General features: G+C 27.3%; 1 protein-coding gene across 1 annotated transcript; it reads right to left on the reverse strand.

Moving 5' to 3' along the window:
• Positions 1 to 662: 662 nt before the first annotated feature.
• On the reverse strand, positions 663 to 16,040 carry LOC107455480 (ribitol-5-phosphate xylosyltransferase 1). Its single transcript, XM_016073062.5, has 6 exons — positions 15,651 to 16,040; positions 12,037 to 12,243; positions 10,464 to 10,563; positions 9,408 to 9,713; positions 3,026 to 3,196; positions 663 to 1,439 (listed from the first exon to the last, which is right to left on the reverse strand). Exons 1-6 carry the CDS (start codon positions 15,787 to 15,789, stop codon positions 1,043 to 1,045), a joined length of 1,320 nt encoding a protein of 439 aa, XP_015928548.1. The 5' UTR covers positions 15,790 to 16,040; the 3' UTR covers positions 663 to 1,042.
• Between the last annotated feature and the right edge of the window lie 221 nt (positions 16,041 to 16,261).

The following is a 16,261-nucleotide window of genomic DNA, read 5'->3' on the forward strand; positions in this document are numbered from 1 at the left end:
TTTTTAACAAGCTCGATTCTAAACTACTCCATCGTAAATCTATGTCGTTTGCTGATCGTTTTTCGCTGGTTATCTAGCATTTTTTAGCCATCGCCACTAGTTTATTTTATATATTTAAAATAATACGCTAATTTCAAATTTGAGTTATCACTTTTTGATGGCTTGGCACGGTATAATTCCATGGTACACTCACACCATTTTCTGTAGCTGTCGTTTTTACGGCCATTTGGCCTTTGGTTTTTTACTTTTCTAATGAATTTTAATGCTATTTTACAAAAATAAAACCAAGTTCATTACTTACTGCATGTGCAGGGAGGCTTTTTTCCTACTTTTAGCACTATTAAATTATTCTTACATATTACACTTGAAACACGGCACTTAAAAAAATAAAATATATCATATGCTAAATATATAAAAAGTAATAATAAAGGTAATTTTTCATTGCAATTGAAAACTGGAAGGTGCTTCAAATAATAGCCTTTCAACTCACATCTATTTTCTAGGGCAATAAAACAGATTTTGATATATTAGGAGCAGTCATTCTAGAACAACTAGTATATAGGTCATTTTTCACAAAATAAACTGCATTGTTCTTCTCACCTTACTGAATATTTAACAAGAAATTAACAGATCGCTGATAATTATAAATAATAGAAATTCCATTTTATAAAAATTCATTTTATTGTAAGCTAAAAATATAAAAAATTATTAGTCTTTTGGTAAAAGTATTAACAAATCTGAGCGAAAAAATTCAATGTACAAAAACATTTTACATTACTAGTGGAAAAATTATAAATTTTGTACATCTGATATCCAAATGAAATATAAACAATTAATCAAAATGAAATAAAGTTTGTAAAACTAGTTTACAGCTTAACACAACAATAATAAACTTATAGTATTCTGTGATATATAGAATACTCACTGCAGTATTCCACGTATAAAAAAAGAATGTTTTTCATATGAGGTAATTTTATATAAAAAGTTTAAACTCAGTCAACTACAACTTGTGCACAATTTAAAATAAATTATAAGCTTTTTATCATCTCTCAGAAATATGATCTTTAATAATAGAAATGAGTTGATTCCTTAAATGCAATTTGAAATTCTCATACCATTCAATAATTTTAATTCTTCGTTTTACTTTTTCTTCCAGAGTCATTCGTAATTCTTGGGAAATTAAATATGGCAACTCAGACCAATCATTTATGTAAATTAATGGAGCATTAAATGCTTTCAACAAACGAAGAGGGGATTTTGGACCACCACACATTCCTGGAGTCATCACATTTTCAACAACTGGTATGGAACCAAATGCCATAGCTTCATAAATGCGATAGCATTCGCTATTCATTCCAACAGGATTTAATGTTAAATCAGAAAGGCGTAAACTCTGCACATACAATAGCAAAGAATTCTTTGTTTCACGAGGCTGCCACCTAATTTTAAAAAAGATTTTAAAGATTTTAGGCAATGTATTTGCTGCATTTTTGTTAGAATAACAACAGAAAACATTAAAATGTAATGTATTTAATAAGTAATTCAATCATAAGAAATGTGACTATAAAATAGACTGATTGGTAAAATAAAATCTTTCACTATTTTGCAAAACAAATAAAACTTCAAATTCTATTCAGAAAAAAATTATTTTCTGGTTAAATCAATTTTTTAATTAGCAAAGAAACAAAATTTTATTTATTCAGAATTGTGATAAATAATTTATCTATATTAATAATTTACTGTTTAGCAAAAAGAGTGTAATAGTACCCTAAGAAACCGAATCATAAATTTATTTATCTAAACAAGGGATTCCTAAACTTATTTGAATCATGCCACCCCAGTCATATAATTTGCATCTATTGGGGAGATAATTAAATGGAGTTTTCTGATATCACCTTCCTTAATACCTACTATTAGAATCCATGTCAAAAATGAAGTGAAATAAAAATACACAATAGAAGCCTCAAATTTATCTTTAAGAAAAAAAATCAATATAAAAATCTAAAGAAACATTAACATGAGTATTTTCTCAAAAGCAATTTTTCAGGTTTTAGTAACTTTTTGTTATTTTCCTAGATATTGCTTGTAACTTCAAATTTGTATAATTTTTCAATTCACTTATGACAAACATTCTACAAACATAGATTAAAGAGAATAGTTACAGGAAACCCTGTATTAATATAAACATATATATTGTATGTTGAAAAGACTATTTAAAAAAAAAAAAAAAAAAAAAAAAAAAAACATTGTTTGAGATAACAAATGGTAAAAATATTAGTTTATAATTATACATTTAAAATTATAACAATTATTTTAATAGTTGTTAACTTTTGAAGTTTATTGTGGGCCTGATTTCAAGATATACTGTGTTTAAAGAGGAAATTTTAAAGAATGGTTGACTTGATATTGAAAATCTCATATAAAATTCATAATTTGAAATATTCAAAGAATTTTTATAAATTTCTAGTAATAACATTTTTGAAATCGAAAAAAATAATTAATATTTGTGGAAAGTTTTATTTAGAAAAAGAAACTTTTATTTAAATTGTTTAAAATTTGCCCGTGAATAAACAATGAAATATAACAATTTAAGGATATTCCTTTGTCTAATCATAAATCACACAACCGTTTTATTAATTAATTTGAAAATAAAATTAAAATTTACTTTTGAATGATGAAATTAACTTTCTCTAACCAAGACATTATTTCAAATCTTTGGTTTCAACTTTTGCTGTGATGTCGTATATCGGTTAAGGTCAGATTTAGAAATAAAAATAATGCTGATGTCGTCATTAGACTTTTAATAAATTTGTCTTTTTCCCAAAGTACAACACTTTACCCTATCTAAAAAACTATCAAAGTTATATTGATATAGTTTTTTATTTTATTTTTTAAGTATATTTTTAGTGCATAACTGTATACCATAAAAACATAGCATTAGTATAAAGGGTTACCTAATACTGAGGAAAAAATTGAATGGATAACAGAAAAATGAATGGATAAGTAAACAGTAAAATATACATACTCATATCTAGCTTTGATAAAACAATACTGGGTTAAGTTGTGATGCTGAATTACTTTCATTAATTTTTCCCGGGAAGAACGAGGATAGATAGAACCTAAGAAATTGCATATGTAAGGTCTTGTATTTTCTAAATCAAGCTTTTTTGGATCAACTTTTGGAAACCCTCTGTATCTGTAAGAGAATATTCTTTTTTAAAATCTACAACATAAAACCATGGGTGAAAGTAGTCAGTTGGAACTAAGACTGAAAATTTTTGTAAGATTTTTTTAACTGACAGTTATTCAACATGGTTATTTGAAACATTTTTGAAAAATAATCAAATCTGTTTCAGTTCAAATATGATATTATCTATATATAAAGAATCTTAATTATGTATGATTAATAATATAAATTTAACCAGCTTTTATATTTTTGACAAAAGAACTAATTACTTCTAAATGTTAAACAGTGAAGATAAATGTTCAACAAAAAAATAATTTTATATCTAATAATTTATCTGCAATGAAATATACATAATGACTTTGAATGAATTCAGAAGTATTTATGAATAATAAATCTGACAAAGTATAATTACCATGAATATTTACATCTTCCAATAAGTTACATTTTGATATTTTTATACTAACAATATCCCAGATCAAAACAATACTTCACCATTGACTTCAAGGAGTAATTAAGATATCTAAAGAATAGTAAGTATCAAAAATGTCTTTAATATTCACATAACTTTTTTAATTTGAATATTTAAAACTATTTTACTGAAAAATATGAATATTTAGACATAATTTTCTTACCTTAACAATTTTCTTTACATATTTACAATTAATATAACTGTAAACACCAAGGTTCTACAAAAATAATAAAATAATCTATTTGCAATAAAATTTAGACAATACTTTATTATTTGAATATTTTTCAATTGGAAAATATTTGTCAATGAATAATCTAATAAAGGATACTTCATATAGCATTTACATTTTCTAATAAGTTACAGTTCCTTAGTAGTAACAATATTTTTGGTTTATTGTTAAAAAATTACTAAACATTCATTTTATAGAAGACTTCTAAAAAGTATTTAGTATCACTAATACATTTGAAAATAACATTATTTCTGAACATTTAATAAATTTTACTATGCAACATTATTATTGACAAACTTAATTTGCTTCTACCTTGAAAACATTATTTTACATATTTACAATTAATAAAACTGTAGACACCAAGGTTTTACAAAAAATAATAATAACAAAAGAATTTATTTGCAATAATTATTTATGATTATTTTTTCTATTTGCAGTACCTAATTGGTTGAATATTTTAGGTTGAATCTAATTGGAAAATATTTATTGATAAATAACCTAATAAAGCCTATTTCATGAAGCATTTGCACTTTCGAATAATTTTTGGAAATGGTTGTAAAATTAATAACTATCATTTCAAAGTTTAATAAGAAACATTTTTCGAAATATAAAGTATCAAAATTTCACTGATTTTTTAAAATTGAAAATGACATTATTTATGAATATTAAAAAATATATATACTAAGCTATAGGAGTTTTCATACTTAATATTATATTTAAATTGTTTTCCTCACAGCAAAACCTAAATTAAACCAATTAACATTAAGCAATACTCCTTTAAATATAACAAAAAAAGCATATCTCTTATAAAAATCCATGTTAAGTAAATAAGAAGAATAACAAAACAACTATGACGAATGAAGGGTACTCCAAACTTACAAATGAAACTAAAAAAAGCTTTCAAAGAACATAATTGACAATATAATAATTTAACATTTTTTAGAAGAAAAAATATCTTTATTTCGCTAATCTTTTTTTAGGACTATTTAGTGAACTTTTTTTTAAGTTGTTGGAAACATTCTCATTAGTTGTTGAAGGCTCCAAGTGCTTGCCATTTGACGAAATTGGAACATTTACAGGCTCTGCTGCTACACTAGAAAGAGACATGATTTTCTTTGTGTCTCCACCTCCAACTTTAGTGTTTACTGCATTACAGAATTTTGAAGCTTTTTTCCCAAAAAAATGTGAAACCCACTTACTTTTTATTTAACTAAGTAATCTTTATAGGATTTGTAAGGGTAATGAACACATTTGCTCAACAAAGAAGTACGCCTTAAATCAATTAATGATATTTTTCGTAAGTTATATCTGATTATAGATGTTGCTTCATAGTTTTCAGTTTCAAAACTGACCTATCACCAGCAGCAACATCTTCCATGATATTGAAAATCTCTTTTATACTACTGTAAAGCTTTCAGCATACAGAAAGTAAAAAATATTTCAGTGCACTTTCATTATTTTTAAGTTTATCAATGCAAGAAAAGTTTGAACTTTTTCCTTTCGCAAGACAAGGGGAAGAGCTTCAGCTAGCTTACTGAAAACAATAAATGAGAATGCTGAGATGAGAAAACTCTTGTCTTCTGACTGCAGGGTTCAGGCAAGATAAATAAAGAAGTGTTTTATTTTGGAGGGGAAGATTGTGTAACAAATAAATACTGCAAATCACAAATGCATCTTTTAGTTTGTTATAAAAATCTTTTAAAATAAGATGGCTTTAGGTCTTATCTCATTATGTGAACTCAGGGTACATAGCCAAACACCCAATAAAAAGAAGCACCTTTAAGGGTTTTAAAATAAACGAAAATTAAAAATAAACAACTTTAAGCACTTTTTAAAAACGCTATGCACCCTGTGAGCAAGACTCCAATATCTAAATATTTATCTCTTCTTTGTTTAGAAATGCCTTTCACATCAAGTTAAAGAAGTTTCTTAACTCTTTATCTTGGTATGTATTCCAGTTACATAAACAAAGAAATTCTTTTCAAATAAAGAACACTTCTTCATGAACCAACTGCATCATTGGAAGATCCTTCTTGAATTTTTTCAGGAAGGAATTAAATTTAAGAAGAATTCATTGATAAAATTTAACTAAAAACAAGTATTTTTCTCTAGGATTAAGAAGTACTAATAAAATACTATTTTTTCGCTTTTGACCAGCTGTTGAATTTTTTTACTTCCCAATGCTGCACATTAACTTCAAGATTTCAATCTTTGCACAGGAGAAACCTCCCTAGAAGTATAGATGGCTCCAACATACAATGCATTTTTTCTTGGTCTTCATATATTAAAAATGAGCAGTAAAAAGGGGCATCATTCAGTAAAGCAAATCCGTCACAAACTTGGGAAAGGTAGAAGAATCTAGTAGGATAGCCAAATCCCATTCCTTGCAACATCAAATTTCAAATGACATTGCGTTCCAAAAAAATAAGATTTTAGTTTTGAAGTCTTGAATATAGTGATTTTACTGTAAATATTTTCAACATAATAGACAAAATAAGTGCAAAACTGCTTAGCAGCATTACTAGCATTATGAACAATATATATATATATATATATCTTACAGAAATTCATTCTCCTTTCGCATTGAAGTTTCATATACTTTCCTAGTTGAACAATTATCAACCAAGCAACTTATTACCTGCTGGGAAGAGAGGTCATTTTCTTAATTCAAATAACTTACAAAAAATATTCTTTGAAGTGGCTATGTTTTCTTCCTTCAACCTAAAAAAATTAGTCACTAAAATTTTTCATCTGTCATCAAAATAACACATTGAGTTATTTATTACTTTGTCTGCAGCATCATTGGTAGCTTCCTCCAGATTGATGGGGGGAAATGTTTCCCTTTTAAATTCTTTACCAATTCTGCACACATACATTTCGCAGCACTGCACATAGTTATATATGTAGTAGCAGATCTGGACAGAGAAAATGTGTTTTAGAGCAAGTTTGTCTTCGCACCAAACATTTACTAAATCAATCAACTTTGGTGCAATTGAAAAAGGCAAGCCATTTTCGCTGATAAATGCAGTAATAATCACTTTTAGATCCATAATTCTGTCAGACAATGACAACAGAGCAATCACTGTGGATGACCCAGGCAATGTTTAAGTTAAATCCTGGCAAGCCAATCGATTTATGTGGTCTTTGTCTCGGTAGTGTTTGGTGAGCACTTTTTTTGTTCTTTGCATACTTGAGCTTTTTTGAACAAATAACATCTGGCTTCTTGAATCTTCTGACACTATTTGGTAAACAGACGGTCTTTAGAATCTTTATGGTGCAACCATCTCCATTTATTTTTTACAGATTTATCATCAAAATCATTTTTTCCTATTTTAACAAATTTATCGGAATTCATCATAAAAAAATTATTAAACAAATTGTTAGAATAAGTAACTGATTAAACCAACTTCAATGATCAAGAAAACAGTGGTTAAATGAAAATGAAACACACAATTAAGTTGCTATATTCCAATTTCAGCTGTCACCTTATCAGCCATCATGACTATCTAGACAACTGTGGCTAATTGCAATAACAGATGGCTACGAGAATCCTAGAGTAGAAATTCACACATGAGCCAAAGTCATATTCTTAACATTTTTTCCACAATAAATTATTTATTGAAAGTGGGGACAGTTTCTCCCTACATACGGAATAAGAACTGCAGGAAATTGCAATTGAACCCGAATTGAGCACGAAATTGAACCCGAACTGTTCTGTGTCTCTGGAAATATCCCCAATATATTCTCAGAGAATGCTGGGCAAAAAAAAACATTTTTTGTCCTAATTTCTATCTTTTATTTTATTACAAGATGGAAGTACTTTCACCCATGTATAAAACAGATCCTTATAAAACAGTAATCAATTTTGTCAAAAAAAAAAAAAAAAACTTAAAGTAATAAAAGGTACAAAGGTGCTTGTCTCAAAAAATGCCCTCTTATATTACAATCAATTTCCTTTTCCACATACAGAAAAATCTGTCAAATTGACCACTCTTGTAAATTGATCGCTTGTCTTGTAGTTGATCCTAAATATCGGGAGCCAAATTTTTCCTATATAACAAAAGGGAGCATAACCTCTGTAACCAGACACCTGTCTATCTTGCATGCTGATCACAGAAATAGGTATAATGTGTAATTGAGTGTCATTCTAAGCCCTTCCTGAAATGACCAAAAAAATTTTCAGGGAACTTCCTATACTAAGTCATTTATTAAAATTTGACTTAATTGGTGAAATATTGAAAATTAACATAAAACTCTTTCTATATAGTAAAACCATTAAGGCTTCTGTAACAAAGAAATATAACAATCGGCTTGTAAATATAACAAAATGAATTTTAAAAGTTTGAAATAAATATCATGTTAAATTTAACTGGCATATAACTTGCATCACTAGAAAATATGGAATTTTTTTTTAACTAATGAAATTAATAGTTAATTTATTCATTCCGAAATTAATCTTATTTCTCAAGATACAAAAGCATTTGCCAAATAAAATTTTAGAATCACGTTAAAAAACTGATCTTTAGTTTGATTAGTAATATGAAAAATATGTGAATAAGATGAATATAAGAAATTATTTTTAAAAAAAGAAAGAAAGAAACAATGTTTCTCTCACCTCTCAATATGTTGACCACCTGTCTAAGTTGGCCACTTAAATATAGTACCACAAATAATTGACTTACATGGGTTCTACTATAACTGGTTTTTCAACATTCTTCCTCGACATTTAGAGGGTTGTACTAATAAATTTGGGAGCCTGAACCCTGATCTCTATATACTACTGGATTACTGATACAGTACAACCTTCAATGGTAGAAATGAAGCTTGCTTTACTTGCTAACTCATTCCAAGGTCAGATGTCAATGGGCATGATTGCACTATTAAAATATTATTTTAAAAATTGTTGGATCATTTTACTTAAAAAATAAACAGTATTTAGGTAATTCTTCTTATGAAGTTTATATATTTATGCTATTTCAACAAAGTATGCTTCATTTTTATTTATTGAAAAAATAAATTTTAGTTACTTTTCCTTTACAATTCTTTACCTTTTACTTTACACTTTACTTTATACTTTAAGTTTTACATTTTAATTTACAATACTTTACAGTATACTTAATACTTCACTTTTTACAAATAATGTATCCATGTTTACTAATAAAATAACTAATAACACATAACAATACGCACAAAAAATAGCAGATGATTTAAGGGTAAAAGCTACGAGGACAGTGAAAGAGGGATCATGCTGAAATACCAGATAACCTATGCTTTAAGCTCGAAGCATTAGATTATCAATCCAATAATATAAAGACATCAGTGGGCTTGAAACACTGTTCCACTATTAACATTTTATTTTTAGAACAAACTGTAATATTTCTAATAAAGTGATGATGCAATACAATAACTACAATAAAAGCTTCCATTAATGCATGGATATAAACTGCTCAAAACAATTAGTGTACATTGTATATTTTAAAAGAATAGAAAAAATTTCAAGTTTTACAAAGCTAAGAGCTTACGTGGCAACTCCCAACGGCCATTGGAAAATATCGATGTTATTTGCAAGAGGTGAATCGTAAACTATAAAAGTCATGTTTATAAGTCCACCAGATCTAGCCATATAAGGAATCAACCAGTCATTTCTACATTGTTCATCACCAAGCATGAACAAAAGAACAGATCGTAAACTATGAAATTGTGGCAAAACATCAAGCCATGTTTTTGCAAATGCAATTTTGTCTTCACTTCTACCATTCAGTATTAATAACAAATTTTGTACATCATTAGGAGCTTTTGAAACAATAACTCCGGGTCCAGTTCTGAACCTAAAAAATAAAACTATATGTAAAAAGTGCATTTAATAAATAAAATAATACCAAATTTTCAATTGACCAGTAAAAGATAAATTAAGAATTGCAAAACAAAGAAATGAACAGGCACAATTTAAGCTGTAAGAACTTTTGAAAGTTTACATGAGGAAAAATGGTGTTGTTAATTTTATGTTATGATTTGGGACTAGACAAAATTTTTATTTAACTGTTCTAAATAATTAGGCTATGTCAAAAATTTCAATATTTCTCCAATTAAATGTGCACTATATTATTATCTCCAAAACGTAATTAACAGGCGTCTATAAAAATACAAGCTTTCAAGAAGCCGGGACAAATTTCTAGGAGCCAACATTTTATAGAATGGAAAGTACAGAGCAACTTAGATGGTTAATTTAATGTTAATATTACATTTTATTAAAATACTTGACACCAGCTACAACATTTTAGATGCCATGATGACCTAGTATCCAAGATTTGTAAACCCTTACTAGTTAACTATATTTTCATACTTTTTTGGAGTCATTGGTAATAATGAATTTCATAATTTTGTTTCGTAAAAATAGGGAGCTTAAAATTTCTAGTTATTTTAACTAAAATAGCACTAAGTATGAACAACCCAAATAGAGGCTACACTTCATATTTTGAATATCAAAAGAAATTTTAATTTATTTGTTGTAGAAAATTATTAACATTATTATCACTAAAAATATCAGTAAAAATTTTATAAAGTGAATTAATGTTTACTTTAATTTTAGATTATCAATTCTTTTGAAACCATAGCTCCATATTCCATCCATTTTATTTTCCAACTTTCCTCCAAGAATGTGTTCCCATAGATAGAGCCCTGAAAAATCACCAATAAATAAACTACGGATAAAAATATAATTGTTAGAAGAAAACAAATTGTATTCAATGTAAAAATCATTAAGTAAAATAATCACTACTGACAATGAATAGAAAAAAGAAGAAAAACATTCCTTAAAGGTTTCTTTAAAGCCAAAAAATGTTCTTGCTCATTATATTCTCTTACTGTAAAATACCAATTAAATGCTCCCTCAAATTTTGATGAAAAATATGCATTTTTGGAGAGGGGCGTTAAAACGGTACCAATCATAAAATATCAATTATAATCAATAACATGTTTGATAAAATGAATGTTGAAAATATAAATAATCATAATATTGAAAATTTTCGAATATAAGCCCATCTGTGTACAAGCCGAAGAGTACAATTGTTATTTTTATATTCAACCAAAATTCAAAGCTCGCATATGAGACGTTAAAAAAAAAAAAAAAAACAAGGAATACTATGCTTGGAAATAAAAAGGTGCATTCTTTTCTCACCCACTTCTCTTTCTTTCAGTTTTTGTTTACAGTCTCACTTTTTCATTTCCAAGTAATTCTGGGGATTTTGGTTAAAACTGATGTTTTTGCAGAGAATTTTTCGAAATTTCAGGGTAGTGCCAGCTAAGCACAAAGGGAAGTGCAATCAATAATGAAAACAAAACAAATTTTTATTTAAACAAAACAAGTTCCATGTTTTAAGGGTGGACCCCTTCAGATTATTTAAAAGTTAAACATTACAATACAACCAATGCAAGCCGATGCTTACTATTTGGTGGTTTAAGGGTAGACTGGTTCTACTGCATAGAATATCAGCCCTCTAGTGGAGAAATTTCAAATCAAAGCTAATTTACTGCTAGATTTCTCAACACCAGCTATGAATATGTCCATTCCAGTGCTTTAAACAAATCAAAGCAAGGTTGCGAATGGTTAGCATAGGCCCTGAATTCTTGTATTTAGGCATTCTATTTTAACTATTATTTTATGTTTTTTTCTTTTTTTTTAGATGCATATTTCACGATATATATTGATTATCGTTAACAGATTTATATTGATTATATACACTTAAAGGATTATTGCAATGCTCAACAAATGGAGTTTTATTTCTGCAGACGATATCCTCCTGGAATTTTTCAAAGTTAGTGGATCCGAATATAAGCCATCCTTCCGCTTACGAAAATTTTCCAAAATTTATTGGCTCTTATTCAGAAACAACAAATTAACTATAAAATATTGGAAAAATTATTTTGCTAATAATAGATTAGAAATTACTGCACTACAAATAATTTTGCATGAAAAATTTCTATTTCAAATACTAAACCTATTAACTTTATTTAACATTCAAAAAAAATTTCATTTGATACAATATTTGCATTTAAGTAAAAAAATAAAATATTTGATCAAAATATCCAAAACACTATCAGATTTATTAGAGTTATCCACAGTGAAATACTAATCAGAACATATAATATTACCTATAGCAGCTTTACCCCAAATTTCAATACTGGTCGGCTCATAGGATAAATTTGATTGATCTTTTTTAGATTTATAAAACTGTTTTCTGAAATCTAAACTTTGATTAGTCCACCATTTTGAAACACTTTTTTGAACCACAAATGACTTAAAACTTTGTTTTTCTCTTTCGAACTCCTCTCCCCAAGGGTTCCATTCTTCAAAATCATCTAAAAATAAAATGCAAGAACTAAAATATTTAATAAAGCTTAGTGGTAGTGAAAACAATTACAGTCAAATCAAAACAAAGAGTAAATAAATTTTTTCAAACATAATCAGGGACAGATTTTGCTTTTCAAGCTTAAGATAGGAAAATAATTTTTAGTTCAAACAAACAATTTGAAATTAAATTATGTAATGAAATCTTGATAGGTAGTTTTTCGTTAATTTCAAACTAAAGATGTGGGAGAAAAAGTTTTAAAAGGATAATATATCATAATATATTATCACTAAATTTAGCAAAGAATTTAAATTCATAAAATAAATTTAAAATAAATAAACTGTTTGACTAAGTAGAATTATATAATAATAATGAAATTAAAAACTGACAATTTAAAAAAATCATTAATTACAATAAATTTAAAATATAGCTCACACCTTTAAACATAATTTCTAAGAATAATGCTAGAACATACAATAAATATATATTATACCAGCGACATAGCAAGGATTTCATTCGGGGGGAGGGGGGTCTAAGGAATTTTAGCTAAGATAGAGAGCTTAAAAAATATACAAAATACAATTTACTCATAAAAATTTACTTTAATTTTTATCCAAAGACACAATTTATGCTTTTGAAGATATTTAAAGTTAAGCAGAAATTTGATTGATGAAACTAATTTGAAAATTAAAACAAAATTACAGTAAAATTCTCCTGTTAGATGAAGTCATTTTGTGAAAGAACTCCTCCAGTGTGACAAATGCAGGGTTCGTGATTTTTTTGATTTAAATCGGATTTTTTTTAATTAAATCAGATTTTTTTGATTTTTTATTCAAATACAAGGTAAGAAATTTAATTTATGATTAAAAATACTTTATAAATGTTTAGTCAAAATTAAATTAACATTAAAACTATATTATAACAATATTTTAGAAGCTCTAACTTACTAAAATTATTTTTCGTTATAATACATAGCTTTGAATGCAGGGCAACCATTTTGGAACAAATGCATGATTAAAATTTAAAGACTAGATGAAATAGAGAATTTAAAATACTTCAGGGTTTTAGGTTTTCAGGTCTGTTTAGGTTTTTCTGAGAGATTTATTTTGTGAAAATTTCAACATAATTTGCGAAAATAAAAAATTTTATTAACAAATCAACACAAAAATATTGTAAAAATATGGATTTATCGTTTCTTACAAGACACAAAAATAAAATTTTAAGAAAAAGTATTTTGTGAAATTATTCTAGTTTTTCCTAACATTGAAATTGTGAAGGTACCACTAAACGGTAGTAAATTTGGCTTGGACAGACCCCTGTACTTTAACTATTAAAGCAAAGTTTCAATTAGCAAACCATAATTTGAATTTAAAATTGTGATTTCTTTTTTTTCCTCTAGATTTTTAAAATGACAAAATAAGTGTAATAGATTGTGTTTATAAATGTAGTCATTCATCAAAAAATAAATAAACATTTAATCTATATATTTTTATATTAAAATATTCATTTTTAATGCTACATCAATAAAATATAATGTAGATTTTAAATCCATGCTTTTTCAATCAAAAGGTAGAATTTTAAGTAACATTATTTGCATTTTTTTTTTAAAAATTCATGTTTATTAATTCATTTCTACAGCTATGCAAGTCTACATTAAGACAGCATTAAATGTTTACTTTAATCTGTACTTTCAATTTCAAGAATCCAATAGATTTTCAAAAATGTAATTTCAAATGTGTTGGAGTTTAACACACATCATGAAAGAAAGAAAGTAATTTCATTAACTAAAATTAATTAATGTAGCAATTTATTTAAAATAAATTTTAAAACTAAGAAAAGAAAATAATAAAAGTATCAATAATTGAAACACTGTTTTTTAACTTTTAAAATCAATATATATTTAAAAAAAATCATTTGATTTAAATCAATGATTTTTCTAAAAAAAATCATTTGATTTAAATCGTGATTTAAATCAAGCTGATTTAAATCAACAAACCCTGGACAAATGTCTTCTTGATAGACAGATATTAAATAAGTATAATTTATCGTGACATCGAGTTTTTGTTAAGTATTGTTTTTTTTTCGAGGGGGGTTGATTTTTCAAGAAAATAAAAACATTCTATTTTTAACTATGAATTTTCTTGCCCATAATGAATAAGGTTCCAGACTTGATTAACTAGACCACTTTGACTTGACTATACTACTGTATTGGACTCAAAAGTAAAAAAAGTAGGAATTTCTTATAAAAGCAGATTCTCCATTTCAAAACAAATAAAACAAGAAATAAATAATTAAAATATGGATGATGCTCTATCATTCCAGAAAAATGTGAGAAGGCAGTTCAGCTCTACCAGCAAGCACATACTTGACACAATTATAGAGTTAATAATTTCAATGTGAGAAAAATAAAAATGAAGTTTTCTTTTCTGATGCCCCTTCAATGCAAGCATAGAGCAAGAATAAAAGTGAATTTCAACCTCAATCAATCCAGTCTAGAAATATATTTGACTCCAATCAGAATTTGTTTACTTATAAATATCTAAGTTTTAATGTAACAAATTATTGTATCAAATATGGAAAATCTGCAGGAATTGAATAGTAGTTGTTAAAGAAAAAGGAATTGTCTACCAACAGACGTAAACAATGTTCAGAGAATAGCTGAATTGAAGACGTAAAGAAATTTAAAAATGATTACTTAATATCAGCCTAGCTTGTTGTTAAGATAAAAAAAAATGAAAAAATCAAACAGAAATGAAATAAAAGAGTGAAGATCATGGAGGAGTAATTGTCACCTAAATGAGATTCTGTGAAAGTTTTAAAGTTAAGTCTGTATGAGTGAAGCCTTTAGTCCCCAGAACTCAGTGGCATTAAAATTGGTGCAACTCAGCAAATTAGAAGAAAAAAAGTTAAAACTTTATACTCATATATACTTAAAACTTATACTTTATACTTTTAATTTAAAACTTTATACTCATAGTTCTAATATTTGGGAACATATTTGTATTGGGGCCTAATCACACTTACTACCATTGCTAAGGCACCAAAGAGTTTTTGTACTTTAAAAAAGCATATACCTATGTTGTGGTATGCCCTTGAGGTACTACAAAATGTATCCTTACGAGTTCTTCCCCTTGAGTGAAGTTCTTTTTTTTTTTTTTAAAGTTTCTCATGTGTCAATGCCCGGTTGCCATCGAAATCTAACGACTTTTCTGGCACAGGTACCTATACGAAATTCTTCCGATTCCAAGTATTTTTATTTATTCAAACATTTCAGTATTAAACACCGTCCATAAACATTCTTTTAGCCGCAACTTCGGAAAGCTTTCTAAAGTTCAGTTAACTTGATTGAAAGAATAAAGCAAATTATAGTAAAACAACGATAATTATATAATCAAATCTAATTATTACTCATCTTACCTGGTAGAGATAATTTTCGATGTGTATGTTTAACAACTTTTCCGCTGTTATTTTTTAGCAAGATATAACCAGTATAGCACGTAAGCGCACAATATACAAAGAAGACAATAACAGTCAAAGTTCTTAATGAAATAAACATATCAATAACAAAATTACATCGAAACAATTAATGGAAACTTGTTCAATATAAAATGCCATATTACACTTATACCAAGTTGAATGTTTTGTTGTTGAATGTTTTGTTTTCTCATTTGATTTTAAGCAAACAGCTTGGCATGCCAGTTTCTGCTTCGCGCAAGATTCCTCATGAATATACTAAAAACTCTTGGACGCGTTCCAATATTAACACTGGTTTCAAGCACCGATCATTCCAAAATAAAATCTACTTATAGCAGTGGGAATGATTTTAGTTGATTCACCTGCGTCAATCGGTGACGAATGTTTCGATGCCAGTACGATAAATAATATTCTTAGTTGCTTTCTTTACAACCCATTCGCGATCGCAGCGCTCGAATGGATGATTGATTGAATGTTAGAAAATGTCCCGCAGTGGACTGATCGTTAAGACACGGTTCCCAGCAGATCACCGAAGTCAGGCATCACTGGCTACG

Source organism: Parasteatoda tepidariorum, chromosome 11 (assembly GCF_982258835.1).
Source record: "Parasteatoda tepidariorum strain Cologne lab strain chromosome 11, Ptep-v5.0, whole genome shotgun sequence".
In the NCBI taxonomy this organism is placed as follows: Eukaryota; Metazoa; Arthropoda; class Arachnida; order Araneae; family Theridiidae; genus Parasteatoda; species Parasteatoda tepidariorum.